This window comes from Spermophilus citellus (genome assembly GCF_964194105.1).
Source record: "Spermophilus citellus genome assembly, chromosome: X".
Classification (NCBI taxonomy): Eukaryota; Metazoa; Chordata; class Mammalia; order Rodentia; family Sciuridae; genus Spermophilus; species Spermophilus citellus.
The window spans coordinates 80801223-80828091 of NC_138190.1; the positions used below are offsets into that span (position 1 = coordinate 80801223).

Sequence of the window (26869 nt, forward strand, 5' to 3'; positions counted from 1 at the left end):
CAGATATTTTGTATCATACAATGTATAAACCTTTCTCACCTTAGCATTTATTGTTTATTTAAACATACTTAGTATTTCTGTCATAATCAGATTTGTATATGCATAAAGAAATTTATAGGACATATATTATATTAATAAAGATTAAGTCTTCCAATGGGGCTTTGAGGGACTATCACTTAGGACACTTATTTATATAATGTTTGAAAACTTAATTGTTACTTCTCATTTTATGGCTGAAAAATAATATTGCATAGTGCATTTTAAAATTAACTTCTTAAACTAAATTCAGAGAAAGAAGAAATCATGATTTTTCTTTTCTTCTTTTCACCTTTTGAACCCAGGTGTGTTCTATCACTGAGTTAAAACACAGCCCCTTTTATCTTTTACTTTGAGGAAGAATCTTGCTAAGTTGCCCAGGCTGGCACCAAATTTTCAATCTTCCTTTCTTAAGCCTTCTGATTATCTGGGATTATAGGCATGCATTACTATTCTTAGCAATATGGGTTTAATATGTAGTGTTATTGTAACTGATTGACAGGAAGTATGTAACCAAGGACAAAACATACAAATACAACTCCACCTATGTGTGTAGGTAACTTTGGACAGGAAAGTGACATTGAGAAAAGGTTGCTTATAGAGAAACAAAATAATAATATGATATAATGTGAGAAGCTGGAGATTCATGCAGGTAAATCTTCACTGACAAAAGAAAAATTAACTCCAAAAGCATAGATCTGGGACCAAATCATTTAGTGTTTTTTATTTGTTTGTTTGTTTTTGTTGTTTGTTGGTTGGTTTTAAGGTGGTACTATAGTTTGAACCTTGAATGTCTCCCACAGGTTCGTGGGTTAAAGGTTTGGTACCTGTAGTCCTATTGGGAAGTGGTAAAATGTTTAAGAAGTGGGGCCCAGAGGAAGAAAGTTAGGTCTTTGGGGGAGTGCTATTGAAGGAAATATTGGAAGCCCCATTATTTACTTCCTTTGCTTTCTGGCTACCGTGAGATGAGCAACTTCTCCACCTTGTGCTCCTGTCATTATATATTGTGCTACCACAGGCCTAAAGGTAGCAAGCCAAGCAACCATGAACTGAAACCTCTAAAACTCTGGCACAAAAATGAACTTTTCCCATTTAAAAGTTGCTTATCTCAGGTATTTTGTCATACTAACATAAAAACTAACACAGGTGGCTATGTAGAAAGCCATCAGAACTTCAATACTTGGTTTGTGTTGGAGTAGCTTGTATTTCTTATTTTATCATTTATTTCTAGTTTTGTTCCATTATGATCTGATAGATGTCAGGGTAGTATTTCTATTTTTTTTTTTTTTGTATCTGCCAAGAGTTGCTTTGTGGCACATCATATGGTCTATTTTAGAGAAGGATCCATGTGCTGCTGAGAAGAAAGGGCACTTATTCTTTGATGGATGAAATACTCTATCTATGTCTATTAAGTCTAAATTATTGGCTTCATTATTTTTTCTATTATTTATTGTTTTTGTTTGGAAGATGTACTGAGTGTTGAAAAAGTTTTGTTAAAGTCACCCAATATTATTGTGTCATGACTATTGGATTATTGAAATTGAAAAGGGTTTTCTTGATGTACATAGGTGCTCCATTGTTTGGGGCATAAATATTTATGATAGTATGTCTTGTTGATGTATGATTCCCTTAAGCACTATGAAATGTCCTTCTTTGTACCTCTAATTTTGGCTTGAAGTCCACTTTATCTTATATTAAGATGTAAATCCCTGCTTGTTTATGCAGTTCATGTGAGTGATATGTTTTCTGAGTCTTTTATTTTCAGCCTATGGATGTCTTTTCCTATGAGGTGAGTCTCTTGAAGGCAGCATATTGTTGGATCTTTTTTTTAAAAAAAAATTAAATCTTCCAGTCTGTCTTTTGATTGATGAGTTTCAGCCATTAGCATTCAGGTTTATTATTGAGATATGATGTATATTCCTGGCCATTTTGGTTTATTTTTAGTTTTTAATTTGACTTAGTTTCTCCTCTAGTTAACTTTCTTTAGTGTAGTTCCTCTTTTTTCTGTTTTTTTTTCCATTCTTTCCTCATGGAATTTTTTTTAGTTGTTGATGGATCATTTTATTACTTTATTTATTTATGTGTGGTATTGAGAATTGAACCTAGTTCCTCATACATGCCAGGCAAGTACTCTACCACTGAGTCACAATTTCAGTCCCCTCATGGAATATTTTGTTGAGAATGTTCTCTAGTGCAGACTTTCTAGTTGAAAATTCTTTTTTTTTGTAATCATGGAAGGATTTTACTTATTTTATATCTGAAGCTTAGTTTTGCTGGATATAAAATTCTTGGTTAGAGGCTGGGGCTGTAGCTCAGTGGTGGAGTGCTTTCCTAGCATGTGTGGGGGCACTGGTTAGAGTCTCATCACCATATTAAAAATAAATAAGTAAAATAAACTTATTCTATCTACAAATAAAAAAAATATTTAAACAAAATTCTTAGTTAGCATTCATTTTCTTTCAGAGCTTGGCATATGTTATTACAGAATCCCCTTGCATTGAGTGGGTTGAGAAGTCAGATGAGATCCAAATTGGCTTCTTCCTATATGTAATTTGATTTTTTCTCTTGCAGGCTGTAATTTTCTATCCTTATTCTGTATGATTTTCATTCTCATTATAATGTTCCTTGGTGGGAGTCTTTTGTAATTTTTTACATTTCAGGTCCTATAAGCCTCTTGTAGTTGACTTTCCATTTCATTCTTTAGATTTGGAATTTTTTTTTGATATTTTGTAATTGAAAAGATTGCACATTCATTTGGTGTATATCTCCATGCCTTCATCTATCCCAATAAATCAGAATTTTTTCTTTTTATGCTATTCCATAATTATTGGAAATTCTGTTTAATGTTTCTTATAATCTTCTCTGTATGGTCAACATCATTTTCAAGAGTATATATTTTGTCTTTATTACCCGAGGTTCTGTCTTCCAAGTTATCTAGTCTATTTGTGATAGTACCCAATGTATTTTCAATTTAGCTTATTTTTTTCTTAATCTTGAGTATTTCAGCTTGATTTTTTTATAATCTCTGCCTCTTTATTGAAGTGACTTTTCACTTCTTGTATTTTCTGATAGCATGCTTTGTTTTGAAGATCCATCGATGAACCTTTTAAACTCCTTCTCTGACATTCTTTCTACTGTGTTGTCTATTGATTCTATTGCTGGAACATCTTGGTTTGTTTGAGGTCCTTTGTTCCCATGTTTTTTTCATGTTTTTTTTTAATGTGTCTTCCCATCTAGTGGTGTGGATCTGAGGCTGTAAAGTTTGTACCCTGAAGTCTTATAGTGTCCCTGAAGGCTTCCAGTATCTCACCTTTAAGGGGGAGACAAATATTAACTGCACTCAATGCAAACACATAACTTCTATTAAGACATCTATAGTTCTGTTGCAATACACAGAAACTTTGTGTTCAATTATTGTCTTCATTATAAACAGTGAGTTTTCTAAAAGGGTTTACCCTTTCAAATAATGGAAAAATAGAGAAAATAGTGTAGGATATAATGTTTATGAGAAAGAAGAAGGGGAGATAAAGGTAAAAATTTATAGTAAGAGCAAAGGAGAAATTATAGACGTTGGCCATTACCATGAGATGAGTGAGAAAGAGAATCCAGGGAGACAGATAAGTGAGAGAAAAAATATATATGTATATGTTTTTTAAAAAAGTAAAAATATAAGGATACACTACAAAACTATAGTATACTATTCAGGCATTCCATTTCTCAATAAATTGATGCACGGATAATATTTGGATTCAATGTGGTAAAGATATGAGAGAGGGGAAAAAAGAAAATCTCAATGGAAAATTCTTTCCTTTGGCTTTCAAAATTTTTTTGCAGCTTCACTTCTCTACTGATAGGTGGATTTGTCTGATGTTTAATGATAGCTCCAGTACAGAGGGTGCCAGACTGATTGGCTGGTGATCCCATAGCAAGATGCCCTTACCTCCTCTTCCCACCCATTGTGGTGGCCCCTTCCATCTCTTCACAATTCAGAACTCACAGAGCTGGAGAGAATCTGGTTCTCTCCAATTTCTCACATGTGCTCGCCCCACATAAATGCCCCAAAATCTCTGGCTTTCCACAGGATTGCCAGGCCTGGATTGGCCCACATAGACCCAGCTGCAATATGACAAATTTAGGTTTTAGATTCTCCAGGCTCTGCCTTGCTGCAGTCACAAGATCTCAATGTTGTTTCACTTTATAGAGAGAACACCAAAGACACACTCACACAAAGGATAGACCATGCAAAGAGATAGCCAGATGGTGGCCACTAGCGCAATCAACAGGAAGGTCTCTGGTGCTTCCAGACCTGCAGGTTCCGTGACAATAGATATACAGGCGCTGGCTAGTGTCCCCAGACTGAGGTAGCCCAGCTCTGGGATGGCAAGGGTGTCTTCAGCAAACCTATAGTCCACTTGTCTCTATATTCCTAGACCCTGGTCTGTGTCTCTAGATGGCAGCAGCAGTTTGTAACCAAACCCAAACCAGCTGGTACCCTGACAATGACCTTCCTGGCAGCATCAAGCATTGGGCATTCCATGGGCAAACATGGGTGGTTTGGGCACCTTTGGTGGTGATATACAAGTTATCATAATGTTGACCTTTCAGGCCCTGGCCAGTGTCACCCAAGGGAGTGCCTTGGGAAGCTGCCACCCAAGAAGGATATGATGGAGGCCCTAGATTCCAAAGTTGGAGGTAACTGTTGAGACTTCCACAGGCAGCTCAGTGAAGGAGGGCAGCTGCATTCATTTATGAGGAGCTTGCAGAGTGGGAAGTATGCCCTGCATAGGGGTAGGCCGTTTCTTTTTCTTGTACAAGATTTTGTGTAACTCTGGGTCAACCGAAAGTCTAAGAAAATAATTGTGTTCATATGTATTTTTGTGAATCAAATAAAATTTTCCACAATTTTTATAAAGAAAATAATTTTTGAGAGTTTATTAAGCTTTATCCTCTTTAATAAAGACATTAATATTATTTTGATATGAAAAAGTTGTAGTGAACTTTTTAGTGCAGTGCAAGTTTGGCTATCATAACATTTTAATGTTCCAAAGAGAGCATCACATACTTTTGTTTCAATAGCTGGATATATGTATTTTTCTATTCAACTAAAATAAAAATTTTATTGCTCTGTTTTATATCTACTGTCCTTTATAAACATATGGAAATTTTACAGGTTTCCAGACTTCTGAATTAAGAAAAATAATTGCCTTTTTTTCCCTGGTATTTAAAAATTTCCTTTGTAATAAATAAACATCCATTAACTCTTTTAAATATAATCTTATGTGAGTGTATGTATATGCATGTCTGAATGTGTGTTTTGCTTGATTGTGAGTAAATAATAAAAGGTAATTTAATAGTGGCAGTAAATTTTAGTTAAAATAATAAATCATAGAACTTACTTTATTTTAGGTAGATAGATTGTCAGTGAGAATTCACAGGCCAAAGCTTATTTATTTTGTTGTCTATGAAAACTTTTGTGATAATAGCCCATAACTGCTGCCATTCTGTTTATTTTAAGATTCCAAAAGCATTTTAAAATGTAACTTCATTTTCTCCCCAGAACAAATTTTGATATTGTTTAACATAGTTTCCACACTACATGTTTTTTGCAAAGATTGAATAAACTAATTTGCAAGAAGTTTTTAAGTCCACTACATGCAAAGTAAGGGAGTACTATTCATATATTGATATTTTTAATTTTTTTTTTAAAGAGAGAGTGAGAGAGAGAGAGAGAGAGAGAGAGAGAGAGAGAGAGAGAGAGAGAAAGAATTTTTAATATTTATTTTTTAGTTCTCGGCGGACACAACATCTTTGTTGGTATGTGGTGCTAAGGATCGAACCCGGGCCGCACGCATGCCAGGCGAGCACGCTACCGCTTGAGCCACATCCCCAGCCCCATTTTTAATTTTTTTAAACATAGTTATTTCATTGCTAGCCATAAGGAATAATAATAAAGAGGAGACACAGACAAGGTGCAGAGGCAGGGAAGGTGACAGAGTGGCTCTTTATCCAAGAGGCATGTTTATTTATATTAATAGGCTACATTAGGTCATTAATACCAATAACCACATTATTGTTTAAAGTATTAATGATGTTGCTTATTCTGCATTTAAATTTCATAGTTAAAATATGCAATGTTAGGAGTTTTGTGTAGTTCTCAAGAAGGTCCATTGTGTGGGGCTGGAGTTGTGGCTCAGCGGTAGAGTGCTCGCCTAGAGTGCACAAGGCCCTGGGTTCAATCCTCAGCATCACATAAAAATAAATAAATAAAAACAAATGTATTGTGTACAACTAAAAGAAATAAATGTTTTTAAAAATCTTAAATAAAAAGAAAGTCCATTGTCTGAAGTTACTGTTAGGTGAGGAGCTCCAGGAGCACTGGAGCTTGGTGAAACATTTTAGTTATCAAGCAAGCAAGTTCCTTTATTCCCAGGAGTTATATTCCTAAGATTATGGTCAAAGCTGATGAGACTCTAGCATGGAGGGCATTACTATAGCAACTGGGCATCCTATGCCTTTGCACTGAAACTTTCCCAGGCACCAAGCATGCCACAACCATGAAGTTATCAGGGACCCCAATCCCAAACACAGAACCCCTACAGTTAGCATTACTCATAATATTTTCCATATTTTTATATTATCAAGAGATTTTTTAAAATTTTGTATGCAACCCAGATGTGATTTTTCTTTTTTTTCTTTTTTTTATTATTAGTTTTTATTACCTTTTAATACATAGAAAATTCATGTGCCCTAAGTGATTGGTCTAACATCTCATAACAAATTATGTAAAAATATACTTAGTATAGAAGGAAAATAGTGGACTAAAGAAAGCTACTATATTGTAGCTTCTAAAGTTGAATCAAATCATCACTTCTACAGCTGCACAATGAGCTTGGAAGAAAACATCATAAGGCAACTCAGAGGCCTAGAAAGTAAGCAAAATCCAGAAATATAATTTTATAATATTTGGAAGATAATTATAAAAGTAAGAGAATGCACTAGCACCCAACTTGTAGTGGCTCAGTGGGGAAGAGGAAGCTCTCTTACAAAGATTTGAAAGAATTTTTCCAGAGAGTTTAAGAAAAACAGACTCTGCTGTCAAGCAAACCAAAATCTGAGCAGAAAATATGTTCAAACACTGCATAGTGGACTAGTGTTGGAGAATCTTGGCATTCCCAAGGAGTTTTAGTGAAAGTAAGGTACCAGCTTAAAATCTTCTTTGCTTAAACATTCAGTGCAGGGGATCCAAAATTCTTGCATTTATCTTTTGTTTTTTATTATTTTTTTAAATATATTTTTTTCTCTTCTCTAGCTCTTCACCTGCCATTATTTTACACATAATCCAATGTTCACAAATAGTTTACTTTTCATTGGATTGGTGCATGTTCAATCCATGAATCAACATGGGTGCAGGTGTGACTGTGACACAGACTTGGGGGAAGTGGGTGGAGGTGGAAGACATAGCTACCTGTCTATAGGTATGTGGAACAGAGTTAAGTGAAGGTTCTTTCCTTTGAAATTGGCAGCCTAAATTAAACTACATATTAGGGAGCAAGGATGACAGTGAGTATGATTGGTTCAAGTCTGGATTGGGTTGAAAGCTCTACTTGTAGCATCTCACTGTGGTCTCAGTCATTGTCACTACACCCAGAAGTATCTGAAATATATGTTGACATAACTTGAGCACTTTCAATGCACCTCCTCCCAGTTCCCATATTGACAAAGTTTCACAGAATGAGGACTATGGAAAAATCTGGATTGGTCCACAGGCTACCTAAGTGAAAGGGATGTGCAGTAGCTACTACAAGTGCTAGATTACCATCCCTGTATATAAAAATACGGTGGATATTTCTCTGAAACAAAGTACCTCCAACACTTGCTGGTATTCAGGGAGGGTTAGAAATCAGAATATAAACACACCTGGCAAATTCACGTTAGTATTATAAAATCTAAGACTTGTGTCTGCATTTTAAATACCTCAGCAAGGAGAAAACTGAAACTTTTTTATGAATGAATTACTGAGTAGTAAGTGTAGGCAGGTAACTGTAGTAATTATAAGTAGTAAAAGCAAGGGTAAAGGAAGTAGATTATTGGGGGTGTGCCTTGAGGGATTATATTTTGGCCCTGGATATTCTCCCTACCTCCAGCTGTTATGAGCTAAGTAGCATTCCACTTCCATGCTCTTCTCTTCACCCAAGGTGTTCTTCCTCACCTCAGGCCCAGCATAATGCAGTCTACTAAGCATGGATTGAACATTTGAAACTCTAGACCCCAAAATCATTTCCTCATCTAAGTTGTTCTTGTCAGGTCACATTTCCCTACCCCTTTTCCAATATAATTTAGTATACTACTGTGAATGCTTTTTCCCCAATTATATATTATTGTTAAGTTGCAGAGACTATTATTAATAAGTTCTAAAATATGTGTTCATATATGGCTTATTCTTCACTTGCCACTATTACTGGTGATAATTAACTTTTCTCAAAATGGTGTTTAATGTTTTGGTTATATGATTACATGGTTTGATGCTAACATATTCCCCAAGCTCAGAGCATTTTTGAAAGATATAAATGATTACTAAAAAGCCCTCAGAGAGTAAACAATGACAACAAATGCAAAACAAAATAAAATTGAAAAAGCATGGGGAAACCCACCAAAAATCATGCCACAAAATTTTATAAACTCCAATATTTGAATAAAAAGTTATCAAAGTTAATGAAACACCAAAGCATTAAAATTTGACTGCTAAAATAACAAATAGAAGAAAATCTGAATAATGAATTAAGGTGAGCATACACAATATCATTTTCACCAGGTAATCATCACAGATTAATGTCAATTATTTGGCATAAAATGGTGTAGTCATTAGGTAATGATTTTTTTTAATGTTGTGACAATGTTACTTAAAAATAATTTATTACTAAAATGTGTTTTGTGCAAGATTTTAATGCAGGGAATTCTATGCAGTAGCCACAATTGTGCAGTGAAATAGAGGCATAAAAGAACATTAATAAACTGATAGAGATCTTGAAAAAAAAGAAATGCAATTCTTGAAAAAAAAATAAACAATGTCAAACGACAAACTCAGCTGAAAGTATCTCCAATAGATTATATCAAATAGATGAAATAATGATAGAGGTAGGAGATGAAGTGAATAGACTTCCACATTCGGACAGTATTAGAGAAAAAAGTAGAAAACTATGATTATAATATCCAAGAACTCTCTGACAACATGGAAAGACAAAATTTAAGGTTCATAGGTACTGAAGAAGGAGAAGAGATACAAGCCAATGAGACTGATAGATTACTCAGTGGAATGATAGAGAAATGTTTTTCCAAATATTAGAAATGATATGACACAAATAGTCAAGACAAGAAAATAGACTCTCCAAAATAAATTATAATTAAAATATCAAAAATTCAGAACAACAATAACCATAGCAAAATCAAAACCTCAAGAGTGAGATGTCAGGTCATATTTAAAGGAAAACCAATCAAACTAACAAGAGATTTCTCAGTAGAAGCACTGAAATTAGGAGAACTTGAAATAATGTATTTCAAGTTCTTAAAGTAAATACCATCCACAATCACTATATTCAGGAAAGTGTTTCTTCAGCAATGAAAACAAACTAAAAGTCTTCCAAGAGAAGCATAAACTAAAGGGATTAACAACTACTAAGCAGCATTTCAGAATATATGAAAAATTCTATAAACAGATGATAGTGATTAAAACAACCAACAAAACTCAGAAAAGTAGATAGGGAAATGCGAATTAGTGTGTAAGAAAATATTCTAAATACATGGAAGTTTCAGAAGTAATGTAAATCTCTATAAGAATACTTAATGATGAAGGTCTCTTTTCTTCAATTAAATTATAGAGATGGGTGGAGACTAGAACACAAGGCCTAACTATATGTTGCCTGAAAGCAACACACTTCATGGGTGAGATATCCAAAGACTGAAGGTGAAAGACTGGAAAATTATATTCCTTGAAAATGGGACACAAAAGAAAGCAGGAATAGCTACTTTCATGTCCACAAAAGCAAACTTCAAGACAAAATAAGGAGACGGAAATGTCCCTACATATTGGTAAAGGGAGCAATCTAACAAGAAAATACAATGGTAGAAAATGTACATGCCCTAAGCAAAAGTCACCAAATTACACACAAGAAACACTAGTAAAATAAACACACAGACCACAACACATTCATATTGGATGATTTAAATATATTTTACCTACTATTAGGTTGTCCAAACATAAAATTTACAAAAATACTACAGAGTTAAAATGAACTACAATTAAAATGTAGTTTAAAGACTTCTACAGAATGCTTCACCCAACAATAGCTGAATACAATTTCTTTTCAGATTGTCATGGAAATTTTCAAAGAAAAACCTTATTTTAGATCACAAAGAAAGTATTATCAAATATAAGAAGTTTAAATAATTCCTTTATCTTATCAGATCATACTGGAGTGAAATTAGGAAAGAAACAGCAAACAAGTCTATAAAAATTACACAGTTGAATGAAGAATACAATGCACAATTTAAAATGCTGAGTTGGTCACCAAACAAATCAAAAGAGAAATTAAAATATTTTCAGAATACAACTGGAATTGGCAATATAAAATAATAAAATCTCTGGAATATGGAGAAGACATTTCTAAGAGCAAAGACTATAGGTAAGAAAGCACACATAAAAAAATCAGAAAGATCCCAAATAAATAACTTAATAATCATCTCAGAATTTGCAACACAAAACCTAAAAATAAAAATGCTCAAATCATAGAAAAAAAGACATAAATAATAAAATAATCTGAAACAAAATAAAAAATAAAGAAAAAAATGGATTAATTGAACAAAGATTAGGCTTTTTGAAATACTAAAACAGATTGATATAGCCTTTGCATGACTAACCAAAATATACAAAAGACCTAAGATAATACAATTAGATATTAAAATGAGATATAAAAACAAATGAAACTGAAATTCCAAGGCTCATTTGGGCCTCTTTTGACAATCTATATTTATATAATTTCTCAACACCATAAACTTGAATTAATTTTTAGACACAAACTGAACAAAGATATAAAAATCCTAAAGAGATGAATAACAAGCAATGAGATAGAAGAAGTAATAAAAGCCTTCCAACAAAGAAAAACTGAGGCTGAGATGGATTCAAAATGAATTTCCCCAGAAGCTTAAAGAACTAATGTCAACATATTCAAATTACTCCAGGAAATACAAAAGTAATGAATAAATCCAAACACATCCTGTGAAGTCAGTATAAATCTGACACCAATATGAGAAAAATAATTTATTATTAATAAAATATTAGCAAATCATATTATACAACAGTTGAAATATTTATCATAATTAGGTTTATTTCATTCCAGGGATAAAAGGATGGTTCAACATATTACAAATCAAAAAATGGTATATACCACACAACTAGAATCAAGGACCAAAATTATAATAATCTCAACACAAAAAAATAATGTGACGAAATTCAACAGCACTTCCTGACAAAAATCCTGAAGAAACTTGGGATAAGAGGGAACTTGCCTCATTATCATAAAATATATATATATATATAACAAATCAAAAGCCAATATCATACCAAATGGGGAAAACTGAAAACATTTCCTCTAAAATAATGAACAAGACAAGAATGTCTCCACTTAACAATTCTATTCAAAATAACTCTTGAAATATTTTCTAGAACAACTAGGCAAGAGAAATAAATAAAAGAGATACAAATAGAAAAGTAAGAAATTGAATATTGCCTATTAATAGATTATATGATACTATATGTAGAAAACAATAAAAAATCAGCAAAAGCTTTCTAACACAGATAAATAATTCAGCAAATTTGCAGGATATAAAATCAAAACCAAAAAATCAAGAGCTTTTCTAAGCATTAACAATAAATTTCCTGAGAAAGAAACCAGAAAAATTACTTTTTTAATGATTTCTTGAAAAAAAAATGTCAAGAATAAATGTAACTGAAGACATGAAAACCTTTAGAAGGGAAACAATGCTGTAGAAAGAAATTGAAGAAGACTCTAGATGATGGAAAGATCTCCCATATTCTTGAACAGAAAAAAAAAATAATATGGCCATATTACCAAAAGGTATCTACAAATTGATTGCAATTCCCATCAAAATGCTAATGATATTTGCTAAGGTTTTGATGTAGGAATGTCCCCTGAAATGCTCCTATGTTAGGCAATGCAACATTGCTCTGAACTGAAAAGATTTGAATGAGTACTGTTATCTCATCAGTGGTATACTCCTTTTGGTGGATCAATCATGTGAATTAAGTATTGCTTGGTAAATCTAGAAATGTGTGTATAACTGAAGAATAAGTATATCACTGGGAGTATGCCACTGAAGACAATATTATGTCTCTGGCTGCTCACTCTCTCTTGAATTCCTGGCTGTTATGATCTTGGCAGCCTTCCCCTATCATGCTGAGTCAACATGGTGTTTCTGCTTTGGGGCTAGCGAAGCACAGACTGAATTATTAAACCATAATCCAGAATTAATCTTTTCTTCTCCATTATTTTCAAGTATGTTTTTCATGGTGATGATAACCTGACTAACACAATATTCACAGCAGAACTAAAAATAGTGCAAACATTCAAGTGGAAGAACCAAAGACACAGAAGAGCTTATCAATTATTTGTAAAGTGTAAATCTGGAAGCATCACAAGGCTCTAGTTTGAACTATACTACAAAATAATAGTAACAAAATTAAATTGGTACTGGCACTATATAGACACATATACCTATATATTATAATAAAATAATATATTAAATATAACATAATAAATGACAAAGAGAAAAACAAATACAGCTATAGTCATCTGATCCTTGACATATGTGTCAAAAAATTTACTTTGGAGACTACACAGCATATTTTAGAACTGGTGATGGGAAATATGAATATTCATTTCTAAAAGATTGAAACTAAATTTCTATCTATCATCATGTACATCAGACAACTAAAAATGAATCAAAGACCTTTGAAATATGAGGAGAAACTTCGCAACTGCTAAGGGAACACATAGGATAAATGCTTTACCATATAAGCAGAGGCAAATACTTTCTCAAAAAGACTCCTATAACTTGGGAAATAATAACAAGAATCAAAAAAAGGAATAGCATCAAACTGTAAAGTTTCTGCACAACAAGGAAAAAAAATTAAGTACATGAACAGAGATATTATAGAATTGGAGAAAAAAATTTGTCAGCTACTAATTACATACTTAGAATATATAAAGAGCTCATCAAACTCAACATGAAAAAGAGAATAATATGTACAATAAATGGACAAATGAACAAAACAGGCACTTCTCAAAATAATGACTACAACTTTCAAAAACTAAAAAAGAAAAAAAAACTTTAAAAGTTTCAGTATATGAAATCATCAAGGGAATACAAACAAAAATACACTGAGCATAACTTCTGCAAGGTCCTATTTTTGATTACAAGTACTAGAGAAACAAAACAAGCAAAGAAAAAACCCCTGAACTACACTGAAACCTAGATCACTCAATTCAGAATGTCAATAATAAAAAAATACAAATAACAATAAATGATTGTGATGATATTGAGCAATATTCTTATCCAGTATTGGTGGGGATGTAAATCAATATACCCTCTAGGAAAAAATGGTATGGGGGTCCCCAAAAAACTAAAAATGGGACTACCATATGAACCAGTGTTGGAAACCATATATAAATTATGGGTTTGTCTGAGCCAACATAAAGCAGGGAAGCTTCTTCTCTGGGAACTCCTGGGTGAAATTCTTCAGTTCGCGAAAGCCTAGATCATGCTGGCACACTGCCTTAGCTCACAGCCTTAGGATCAAACACAGCCCCACTTAAGAGATGAGTGTAACCTGCCAAGCACCAATCAACCTGTTTAACCCCAAGAAGTCTGCCACACTGAAATCTTTGATGTATTCCCACTTAACTAAAAAATTGGGGCATTTTTCTGTTGTTCAGTTCCAGTTCCTATCAGGGCTGGAACACCCATTAGGCATCCCCCTTTATAAATCTAACTTCTGTCTTTGTCTTTTATTCCTTATCGATTATTGATTATCTATAGACTTTTTATTTTCCTAGGCAGCTCAAACCTCCAAGTACGAATCTGCTGTACCAGGGTGCTGATAACCGCAGCATAATTGGTGCCTAGAACAGAGACTACTTGCAAGGCATCTGGTCCAGGAAGAGTACAGGTGAGCTTACACCCCCCACCCCCCACACTGCAAAGCCAGCTGCTAAGAGCCATAGCCAAGTAGGAATGACGCATGGCATTTTTGGTTGAAAGATGATGCCAGCAAGCCATTGAGATGATAATGATTATGTTAAGATATGCATTCAATTGGAGATTAGACCCCTGCTGTCCGCCTCAGCCTGCTACATTGGAGCTCTCCAGGACTCCTGGAGAGTTCCCATTTGTTGGGGAAGTGCGGTAGGAGGGAATTCCGGAGGAGGGATTTCCTGTTGGTGTAGTGTGTCCCGGGAGTAGGCTGCTTACGTGGCATTCTCGGGAGTTTTGGAAATAATGTTTGTTCCTGCTTGAGTGGCTCCTGATTTTGTGCCCAGCCAGACTGTGGCAGCCAGCACAAGCTATTAATTTAGAGAGAGTGGATAGGGGACAAAAGTGGAGCCAGTACAAGTGAATTTTTAGTGAGCCTGGTGTTAAAATGGGACAAATTCTAAAAAGAAAGAAATCTATGTAACTGTACTTAAGCCTGTGATCAAACAGAGTGGGAATTCAGTAAAGAGAGTGCAACTTGTACAGTTCTTAGATGTGGCAACAGAAATTTGCCCATGATTTCCAGAGGAAGGATCACTTAATTTGCATACTTGGGAAAACTAAGCAGAGTCTTGTATGCTGGCTGTAATTCATCTGATATGTCCAGGTGCATGATTTAAAATTCAGAAAGAATGTAGACTTTGATACAGACTTGTTTGGATCCAAATCAAGATAGTGAAGTATGGTCCGCAGAAAATTCGATTGTTAGCTTTGGGAACGCTATCCTGCCTGACTCCCAAGGTTTGGTGGTGGAGCTTGGCCTGGAAGCAGAGCCAAAGCTGGCTGAGTTAGATGAAGGCACTCAGGACACTGGGGAAAGTGAGCCTGAACAGGAATTCAGGGAAAACTGTAAACTAGAAGAAGATACACTAGCTAGTAGGCTTCACAATTTAAAGATGAATGCTTCCACCACAGCTCCTCATGCTAAAAAAAGCAGCAAGGTTTCAGGCCTTGGGCAAGGCAAGTAGGAAGCAGTAGCAGAGACTGCTGATGAAAAACGTGGAATATTACCTATCCCAAGGGAATATGGCTGTTCCCAGCTGGGTGATCCCCCTCCTAGGCAGAGCAGCACAGGGCCAGGCCAGCATGATGAGAGACCAAAATAATACATGGATCAGTGATACCGCTGTTGACCGGTGACGAGTCCTTGCTTCCCCGATGTTGAAGAATAACACCAAAGAAGCACGCCGAGGCAAGGTCAGAGTAGAAATTAGAAGTTTATTAAAGGACAGCAGAAAAGACTTCTCCCGGAGGAAGAAGGGGACCCAAGAGGTGGAATCCGTGGAAGTGCGGGTTGTTTCCCCTTTTTATAGTTTTGGTGATGGAATGTAGGTTGAAAGGCCCGAGGGGTGGGACACTTCTTTGTGATGGGCTATCTTTAAGTTTGCTGGGGGCTGTTCATTAACACTTCTTTGAGGTGGACTTTGGCCTAGGGCCTTTTTGGGACTTCGTCATCATTCCATGAATTGTCCTGTGTTTTCCCTGAGTCATTCCCAGCATGGCCTCCATTTTAGATTTCACTCGGTATTAGACCCGATTTACCTAACTACACTGACTACCTAACTTTAAATCTGGCTTCATTCTCCCCTCTAATTTGGGAACTCCTTACTGCTGTAAGGAAAGGGGGCGAAGAAGATCTTTCTGGCTTCTTCAGGCTGACAAAAGGGGCGATGTTGGGGCAAGCAGTTTGGAGTCCCCCTTTAAAAATATCAGGTCTATCGAGTGGTCCATGCTAAAAGTCTAATTGAGAAGTAATAGGCTGGAGGGCCATTCGAGTGATAGGTGGTCTGTCTATAAGAGAAATAAGAGTTCATTAGTACTGGAACCAGATTGATACAGCAAGAAATGCCACAGCACAGAAATATGCCAATGAGTATAATGGCCAAGACAAAGATCAACAATGTTTTCTATCAGGCAGTGCCAGGAACTAAGAGTTAAGATACTGTTTCCACGACAATATTGCTGAGGACATGGCTTCTATCTGAGCATGTAAATCTTTAAGGATATTTGCCACATTGCCAGAAATGTCAGGGATGTCAACACAACATTTAGGGTTACAGATGTCTTTTCCTTTAAGATATAGTCTAATAATTTAATGCCATCTGATCCTGCAAAATCCTTTTACTAGTATGACCTCTGTGTCTAATAGAAAAATCTTTAATTCTGCTACTCAGGGTTGGATAACCATACTAGCAAACATCAAGCCTACCTGCGTTGGTTAGAAATATCTGTGGGCCTTAAACTAAAAACTACTCTGGCAGTTTCTTTTGATAGTTATCAGGCATTCCTGTCTGAGAATCTCTTTTGTAGCCTCCAGTTTACTTATTTATGGAAGTTTCATTTAACTATCATTATTAAAATGTCCAGGAATAGCTGTGTTTTGGCTTTGACTGTCTTTGCTAAGTGTTTAAGATGAAGCAAGTCAAACTGACTTTTGTTTCAATCTATTGTTAACAGTCAGCTGAGTTATGGGAGTCCTCGGGAACTTCACAGCAGCTTCTCAGTTCTGCTAGTGCCATTTGCGCTAGGATGGGTCCAGGCCTTGCTTGACCATGTGGCTTCCCTCGGAAGCATCAGGGATGTCTCCCTTTTTGATGATCCTCCTCTTCACAGCAAATGCACTGACTGGCTTCCTGTCCTCCACTGGTCTCATTAATCTCCCTGATCAGGAGGTTATGTGGCCTAGAGTTGCAGAGCCCTTTGGAGAAGTCCCCTATTCCCTGATTCAGACTGACTCAGAGGGCAAGAGCCAAATATTGGTTTTCTTGGCCCTTTTAATTTAACTTTAATTTTAAAACTTAATCTTAAACATCCAGCAAATAAGTTTCAACAGCCTTATACTAAGAGTACTGGACTTTAATGTCTATCTCTCTATCCTGTAGGTGATAACTTCTTGTCTTAAATTAACCCAGGTAGTGAGCTCTTAAATCAGTACCTCTGCAAAACATTAACAGGCAATCTTAAATCATTTATAAGAAAACTACAAGATAAAATTATCAAGAGTAAAAACATTTAGTTCATATAATAGCTACCTTGAATTTTGGTGGAGTATATCCCCTGTTTGAGATCCTGGCAATCGTGACAAAAACCAACTTTTGGACACAACTTTAAGTGTACTGAAATCTAGCCTACTTCTTTCATAGTCACTTTCACATGAGATGGGACATAGAGCCTTATCTCAAGTAAGGTGGGGCTCTTCATAAATCTTAAATACTATAGTTCTGAAGCTGATCTTTGCTTTTTTTAAACATCATTTTACAAAGCCTACATAAATTGTTGCTTAAGTTCACATGAATATTAGCTAACACAACATAATATCACATCTAAAACATGAATTAAAGGAAGGCTGGAAGCTTCTAACCTCTTGTTGGAAATTAGCAAAGTATTTCTGTGTCTCACAATAAAACCTTCACCCAGATTAGGCTCTCATTGACTTAAAAATACATTTAAATTGTATCTCAGTGTAAAAAGTAACATGGAACTTTACATAACTTATTGATAATAAGTACAGTTATAGAACACAAGTGATATAAATAAATTTCCAACATGTTTTTCTTTTAAGCCTAAAATTACCATACACTTTTAGAATACCAGCTTGATATAATGCTCTTTCTAAAGTTTCTACCTTACAGACTTGTATACCTGGAAGATATGAACACATTAATGGCACCAATTACATTGATGTTTTTATATTAACCAAGTTTAGCTTTTAAAGAAATAACAGCACAATTCTCTAAAACAACAGCACTTGTTTAACCAGCTGTTTAATGTCTTTAAGATTACTTGTTCAAAAACTTACACAGACCTTCTTTATATCATTTACTTAAACTCTCTTAATTACTTAATCATATAGACTCTTATCCAGAAATCTAGAACCTTTTAGTTTCTCTTTTTATCTGTTAACCTCTTTTTGTTCACATTTTGAAACAATACTTGTAAACTTTTGAATTTAAGCAGATTATTTCATAGACATTAGCATTTTATTAGGGCCTTTTTGAACACCTAAAAAAACTTATAAGCTTAATTTAAGACCTTTTTACTTTTATCTGTTTACCCAATTTAAATTGAGCCATTTGAATCACGTGAATCAAAGATATTTGGATCCATTTTTAATTTTTCATGAGCGCTCCTCATCTGTCAATTGTCATATCACTGCATGACATATGGACATACACACAGACATACGTACATACAACACGTAACACAAGTGTAACACATAACACAAAAGACCTTGCACCTTTCTCAGGTGAAATCTCATTGCAATGTTTAAAAAACTCCAGTTGATCAAAAATAGAACTTATCAGAAAAACATTAGCTTGTCTGTAGAATAAAAATCATGAGCTCAAAAATAAAAACATAGAATCTAAGAAAAGGCAAAAGTCCTAGAAAAAATTGACCGGCCAGTAATTAGTAAATGCCATACAATTTACTCTTTGGTTTAATCTAGTTTGAGTTCAGGTAAGACACCTTTACTTTTTTTTTCCTTTGGGCCTCAGATCTGTCTCCTACTGGTGCTCCAGGCTTCTTCTATTTGCATATCAACTTAAGTCCTGGCTGAGGTCTGGAAGGAACTGGGAAAACTGGAATTTTGAGCAGAAACTTCATGTCTAAGGCATTTTAACCATAAGTCACAATTTTCAGGTTTGGAAGTTGAAAATATGGTACAATTTACAAAATTTCATCTTTATATCTTCCTACACTAGAAAAACTTGCTCACACAAAACTGAAAATAGGATCTTTCTTGATAATAAAAAGCCACCATCAGAAGAAGTTCCTTCAGGATCATTAAGCTACTTTCTTTGTTCTGAAGTTCCTAAAGTAGTATTAAGTTACATCAAATCACCTGGAAAAAATCCACACACTACCATGTGTATCTAAAATTAAGCTTTGAAAATTCCCAAGACTGTTGCTAATTAATGTCATTTCAATAAGCCAGACCAACGTTTTAATTCAACACTTTTTCTTAAATCTTACACACTGAGAGAAACAGATACCAAATCATAATTTACTATCCTTGTCCAAATCAATGTACTGTATACCTAGTGAAATCTCCTTAGGCTACCCAGTTCAAAAATTGATGAAAAAATAAAACTGAATGATTGGGAGTTACTTGCCAACCTGGAAGTAGAGTTCTTTTAATTTTCTATCCTAAGTATTTAAGTTCTCTGGCATGAAGTATCTGAAATCACAAACTAAACAATTAACTAACCCCAACTTTTAACTGCAAGATTACGCAATGCTTCAAACTCATTTAGATACCAGATGTTACGATGAAACATCTTTTAGACACATTTAGCCTAGATTATCCCCAAGAAATAATCTATAATAACCTTTAAAACAGACCAGATAAGAAAAAAATCTCTCCAGGTTTTGAACTTTCATTTAATTATGACTCTTATCAGTGGCACCTTAGATTTCCCCATGAGTGGATCAGATGTTCTCACATAAGGGCAACTATAGGTGTAAAATTAAGGGTCTCAGTGTGACTGACTTTACTGCATTTATGTGGAGTAATCCTTACAGTGAAGGAAATTATGAGGAAATTTCCCCAAAGCGAAAATGGCTCTGGCAGCTGCTGGGAATTCCTCAGTTTCCCTTTCACTTGCAAGATTAGCTCCTTTGGATAGATCCAATCTTAGGCAATCTGGCATATCTCCTGACTTTCCAGTAGAGTCAGTTTTTATCTGCCTTAGGTCTTGAAGGGGGAAGGGGGTATGTACTTTGATCGGCCCAAATTTTTCTCTTGATTCTTGATTCTTTTTCCTCAGTGAGTCCAAGATTTTTTCTCTTCATGGCAGATATCATAGCTAAGTCTACTTTACACTGTTGGCATAATTTAGGATTTTCCCTGAGAGCAAAGAAAATCTGAACATACGGCACCTCACACCATTTTCTTTTTGTAAATTTTATCAAACTGTAAAATTGCATTAAAATTGATATTTTCCTCTGGTGGCCAGGTTTCTCATATTTGAGGCCAGGCTAAGAAAATGAGGCGCTTTTTCTTGAGCATCTGAGGTTCAAATCTATCCCAATTTTTCAATACGCAGGCTAGTGGTCCACCTGGCGTATTGGAGAGAGAGAAGCTCCCGTCTGAGTGAGAAGAAAACAGGATTCAGGCGCCCACGCTGCGCCAGAGAAAACTGTTCTCATGAGGGACGTCTCCCTAAGTTTGAGCTTCCTAAACGGTCCAGAAAACCCGTCTCTCACCTTGCTTTGCCAAGGGGTTTCTGGTCCCCTTTAGCAAATTGCTAGGGTCTCAGTTTGCCCTGTGCCAGAGACCCTGGGAGGATTCAGACTTAAGGGCTTTACTGCTTTCCTCCCGACCACTAAAAACACATTGCAAAAGAGAATCTTGTGCTCTTTTGTTGTCTTTGCTCTGTAGACTAAAGGAGCCGCCTGAGTGTTAAGGGATATCTACTGGTTGTAAGGTAGCAGATTACCTTAGAGTTGATAAGATTAAGGAGTTGATTCAAAAAATGCCTCTCTAGTAGCTTAAGGAACACAGAACATTTTAAACATTGGGGCGGTAAAACAGACTATTGAAAGTTACCTATGCATCTTAGGGAACCTGGGCAGATTTTACTAATTATCTCATGCCTTTCTCAGTCCTGCAACCTGAATTGCTAACATTTCTGACTTGCGAAGGAAGGGAAGCATCCAGGAGGAATGGATGCGGAGTTGGGAGTGTTGTGCGTAGCCCATACGGAGGCAAATGTGATTGGGGCTTTCCCTCAGTGCCATTCATCTACCGATCACCCTAGATACCCCTGAGGGCTGTCGGAAGGGGGCTCAAGAGAAAGGAACCTTAAGAATCCTCTGAGAGTAGCCCAGACCGGAATTCCGCAGTTGTTCCAAACTCCTTCCTCCACCTCCACGCATCCGAGGCAGATCGGGATTAGGGACACTGTGTACTCACACCAATTGCTCTCCAGGCCCAGACAGAAAAGTTGGAATCGGCTTTGGCAGAACCCAATATGCCTGCTCTGTATTGAACAGGTGATTGAGAGCTGCTTAGGCCGGGAAACCTCTCACCCGAGTCTTGTAGAGTGGCGGCTGCACTAATTGCGTTTAAGTAGCCGTCGGGTGCCCACCTTATCCTCCAGAAAGAAAGAGAGAAAAAGATGCACCTCAAACAGACATGGGGTGCATGCATTTACCCCGGTGTAGATCTCGGTGGAACCTCCAATATGATACCGCTGTTGACCGGTGACGAGTCCTTGCTTCCCCGATGTTGAAGAATAACACCAAAGAAGCACGCCGAGGCAAGGTCAGAGTAGAAATTAGAAGTTTATTAAAGGACAGCAGAAAAGACTTCTCCCGGAGGAAGAAGGGGACCCAAGAGGTGGAATCCGTGGAAGTGCGGGTTGTTCCCCCTTTTTATAGTTTTGGTGATGGAATGTAGGTTGAAAGGCCCGAGGGGTGGGACACTTCTTTGTGATGGGCTATCTTTAAGTTTGCTGGGGGCTGTTCATTAACACTTCTTTGAGGTGGACTTTGGCCTAGGGCCTTTTTGGGACTTCGTCATCATTCCATGAATTGTCCTGTGTTTTCCCTGAGTCATTCCCAGCATGGCCTCCATTTTAGATTTCACTCGGTATTAGACCCGATTTACCTAACTACACTGACTACCTAACTTTAAATCTGGCTTCATCAGTCATGCCAACTGCACGGGTGATAAAAGAAACCACAAAGTTTCCGGATGCCCACAAGGTGCACTGATGGATGGCGGAACTACCCCAAGCTCTAGCAGAGGAATATGTAGCCTGGCATGCCCCAAGTTTCCCATAGGAACTTATTTTCCATGTAATCTTTTATAAGAAATCAAATCCACCTAGTAATAACAGAAAAATTTTGACTTTTCACCTGCTTTTCAGCTTTGAAATAATCTCTGAAATCCACAAAGTGTTAACAAAAAACTTTAAGGGTTTAGAGACTATTTTTCCAACCCCTCCTCCAAAATTAGAATCTCAGCTAATTTTTTTTTTCTTCCTTGATTTAAAAACCTTCTAGTAAATAGGTATCTTTACAGGCTGATTTCAAACCAACAACCTTTTGTATATGATACGAAGTTGGTAAACACTACACTATGGCAGTTGTCTGCTTAAAACCGAATCCCTTTAACCCTGGCTTTAATTCACTGCATCATTAACAGGCTTCATCCAAATCCTGCAACTTACAACTTGCTCTGTATCTCTCTTTTTCTCTCAATAACAAAACTGTCTATAACCTAAACAAAATGAAAAATTCTAAAGTAAATAAAAGATGTACTAATTATGTTTTTTAATGAATCATATTTTGTTTTTTAGCCATGATGCTAGGGGTAAATCTGGCAATTATTTTTAGTGTTCTCATAATTGTTAGATTTCAAATCTGGCTAATCCATCAAAGCAGGCTTGCCCTATAATTAAATCATAATGTAAAAGTCTGATTGGCTGTATTTTAATTTCTAACAGGTCAAATCTATTAAAAGCTTAAACAAAAATCTGTAGCCTTATTCCCTACCTGTACAGCTCCACTTTTTTTTTAGAGAGAGAGAGAGAGAGAGAGAGAGAGAAAGAGAGAGAGAGAGAAAGAGAGAGAGAGAGTTTTTTTTAATATTTATTTTTAGTTTTCGGTGGACACAACATCTTTATTTTATTTTTTTATGTGGTGCTGAGGATCCAATGCAGTGCCCTGCTCATGCCAGGCAAGCCTGCTACCACTTGAACCACATCCCCAGCCCCTCCACTTTTTTAAAAAACATTTATTTTTTAGTTGTGGGTGGACATAATACCTTGATTTTATTTTTATGTGATGCTGAGGATTGAACCCAGTGCTTCATGCATGATAGGCAAGCACTCTACCTCTGAACCACAACCCCAGCCCCACAGCTCCACTTTTAAAAGTTATAAATCTTTTATTCCTACTTTGAATTTTTGTCTAAAGTGTTTTATTGTCATCTGTCTATATGTTATTCATTTGGCACCAAAACTGGCATATAGGTGAAAGAGCATTTGTTAATTAAAATTTTTAAAGAATGGATCCAAATACCTTTAATTCATGGGATTTTAAAAGGTTCATTATAAATGGGGTAAATAGATGAATGTACAGATGTCTTTAAAATTATTAACTCAAGTTTTTTTCAGCTGGTCAGATAATTAATAAAGTTGCTAATTCCTATAATATTTAAAATTCATATCCATTTGCTTCTAACAATTTTCTTCAAGAAAAAAAGAGATGATTAATACTGTTATCTACATTTGTTCGATGTCTTGGCTTTTACAGCTAAAAATAAGTAAGGTAAATTTAAGATAAATGGGATTGAGTGTGTAGGTCTTTGTTAGATATACTAATTGATTTACAATGTTAGAATGCTAGAATGTTGTCTATTGGATATGAAAACATCAAGCACTCTTAAATAAAATATATTTAAATACTAGATTTGTTTGTAATTTGGTTACTATAAAAGAAGTCTGAAATTCCTTTTTCTCACTGATAACCAGCTCACTGGGAGTTATGCTTCTTTCAGGTGTGGTTTATATATAAGGCTCTAAGAAATTTTTCACCTGGTAAAGTAAAAAGCTATAAATTTTTAAGTAAATTAAAATAAGATTTATAAAAAAATAAATTTCAAAAACTTTACATGTAATTATATTGGTTATATATGTAATTAACACAATCAGATAATCTTATTTAAGACATTTTTACTCTTAAAAAGATAAAGAAAAGCTTAACTTTATGCTAAGTTTCTGATATGTGGTCTATTTACAGGTATAGATAATTTTTTCACTGAACCCTTTTAATTGAGCTTTCTAAGGATGAAAAGAGGAAAGAAATGCTTAAAATATTGATCCTCTCTCATTCCAATAAAATAATTTCTTATGTCATCAAGTTTTATTATTTAGAAAACTAGTTTTAAATAAATTAAAACATATAAAATTTTGATTAAACTATATATATGTGTGTGTGTGTGTGTGTGTGTGTGTGTGTGTGTGTGTGTTGGTAGTGAGGATTGTACTCAGGGACACTCAACTACTAAGCCACATCCCCAGTCCTATTTTATATAGTATTTAGAGTCAGGGTCTCACTGAGTTGCTTAGCACCTCACTTTTGTTGAGGCTGGCTTTCAACCCAGAATCCTCCTGTCTCAGCCTCCCTAGTTGCAGGGATTATAGTCATGCACCACTGGGCCCAGCAAAATCTATTTTAAAGTATCACATTACATTCCAGATTTCAAATTTTTCTTTAAAAGCTAAACTTGATTAATATAAAACATCAATGTACTTATAGTACTGTTATTGATTTCTATATTAACTAAATAAATTTTTATTCCCTAAGCATTCAAATCTTTAGTATAGAAGCTTTAAAATAACATTTTACTAAGATGATGCTCTCCAAACTAAAGTTTTCTACAACAATGTTCTCTTACAAACTTAATAACAAATTATTTGGAAATATAATTATGTAATTTAATAATTTATAGTTAAATAAACATAAATTATAAAATTTTATGTTATAAGAAGAGAGACTACCTTTTTTAAAGATTAGCACTATGAGATATAAATGTGTTTTGCCATTTTCCCTCAAGAGGGTGTTAAATCTCTCTTGTCTGTTTCATGTTTAAGATATAATGATTAATTATGTTAACTAATTTATATAAATTTAAAAAATTATATATAAAATTTTAATAAAATAATATTCAAATAAGAAACTAAAACTAGTTTCAAAATTAAAAACCTTACCTAAGTTTTGCCAAGAGGCTACATCACTTAAGTTAAGACTCTTCCTTTCATCTCATTCCAGATTAAGATAATCATTCAAGTTCATTTAAAGTTAAGTTCAGAATCTAAGATGATGGAATAAAGGAGGTCACATTCCTGGCTGCTCTATAGCATGAAACCAAGAAAGCAGATAGGCAGCTTATCCACAAGTGTGTGTGAACAAAATAAAAGGGGGATACTTTACTGAAACCTAAAACTGGAAATTCAAAGCAGATCAGGGACACAGGAGGTTGGATGTAATAAAATAAGGAAAAGCAAAACAAAACAAAACAAAATATCAGTGGCACAGCTGCTGCCACAGCTAAGCCAGAAGCTTCAACCAGAGCAATCCCTCCAATGAGCATAGTAGAGGGATAATGAAATTAAAGGATCCCACATTTTTGGCAGGCCCGAGGCATGTCTGGGTATGGGCTATATGGAAACCAAGGACATTGCCCAACAAACCTGAAGAACAATCTTCACAACATTTCTGTGTGGGGAGAGAAGCCACCATCTATCCAGGTGGTGTATGGAGAACAAAGGAAGGAACTATTTTACAACCATGGCACAAGGGCTGGCAACAGGGAAGGAAGCTAATTCTTGGCAAACCCAAGGTTGTTCTGAAATACAGGCCTAGTAAATACATGCTTTATGACATAGAGTGTGCTTACATCACCAGAAGAAAATCATACATGGAGAGAGGTTTTCACAGGGCACAACTGGTCATGGAAAACCACCTGGCTCTATTCTTTCTTCTCAATTCTGACTGCTTACAGTACTGGCTGGGAGACACACATCTGGCTGGGAACTTGGAAGTGCAGGAATGGGAGAAACTGTTTGGAGACTGAACCCAAGACAAGAAAATGTGAGGTCTGCAGGTGACATAGGGGACTAAGAATTGGCTTCCCAACCACACAAGTGGAACCCAGGGGAGCTCTGGGTAAAGTCCTCCAGTGTGGACCAGCAAGTCCTGGGCACTCAGATGCGCTGGTTTAAAATCTCCAGACGAATTGGCATTCATCAGAGAACCTGGGGCCCACCTAAGCCTAAACTCTGCCTCCAGAAACTCCACCTATGGGCTTACCTCTGTCACTCCAGCAATCCAGAGGGTGGAGCATCACACTCCAGAAGACATGACTTAAAATTTCTGAGAAGAGGGCTGGAGTTGTGGTTAAGCAGTAGAGTGCTTGCCTAGCATGTGCAGGGTGCTGGGTTTGATTTTCAGCACCACATAAAAATAAAATAAAGGTATTGTGTCCAACTACAAGTAAAACAAAATATTTTAAAAATTGCTGAGAAGAGAAGCTGAGACTATTTTGAACATCAAAGGAAAAAATTCTTTAACGTTTTATCAGTGTTTTTTACTCTTTTTCACTTTTTTAAATTGTGACTTTAATTATTCATAGATATTTATACAGTTTCCTATTTTTTTTTCTTCTAGCTTTTTGAAGCCAGCTATTTTACTTGGATTAGGTTTTTTTTTTTTTGGGGGGGAGGGTGAACTAGGATGTTTGACTAGTGTATTTTAATTTTGTTTTTCATTAATTTATTTTTAATTTTATTTAAATTTTTGCTTTATATATATATTTTCTACTGTTTCTCTTGATTCTCTCTTTTCTTCTTCTAACAGCCAATCTCTATTGTTCTCTCTTTGACTATTCCTTTAATCTTTTACTTCTGTGTTCTCATCGTCTCCTCTCTGCTTATCATCACATCCTGTATCACTTCTGTTCTTTCCCTGCCCACAAATTGAAAATATAAACACTTTT

At 35.5% G+C, this 26869-nt stretch overlaps 1 protein-coding gene across 2 annotated transcripts in view; it reads left to right on the plus strand.

The window, feature by feature from the left end:
- Positions 1 to 26869, plus strand: part of LOC308639592 (transmembrane protein 182-like) — a 569067-nt gene that overhangs the window by 285800 nt on the left and 256398 nt on the right. The window contains exon 6 of one of the 2 annotated variants that reach the window (XM_081277825.1): positions 14166 to 14271. The exons of the other annotated variant lie outside the window; for it this stretch is intronic. Within the exon in view, the coding sequence (XP_081133951.1) occupies positions 14166 to 14235 (70 nt within the window). The 3' untranslated portion in view covers positions 14236 to 14271. Of the gene's footprint in view, positions 1 to 14165; positions 14272 to 26869 lie in introns of those variants that run through there. 2 annotated transcript variants of the gene reach the window in all.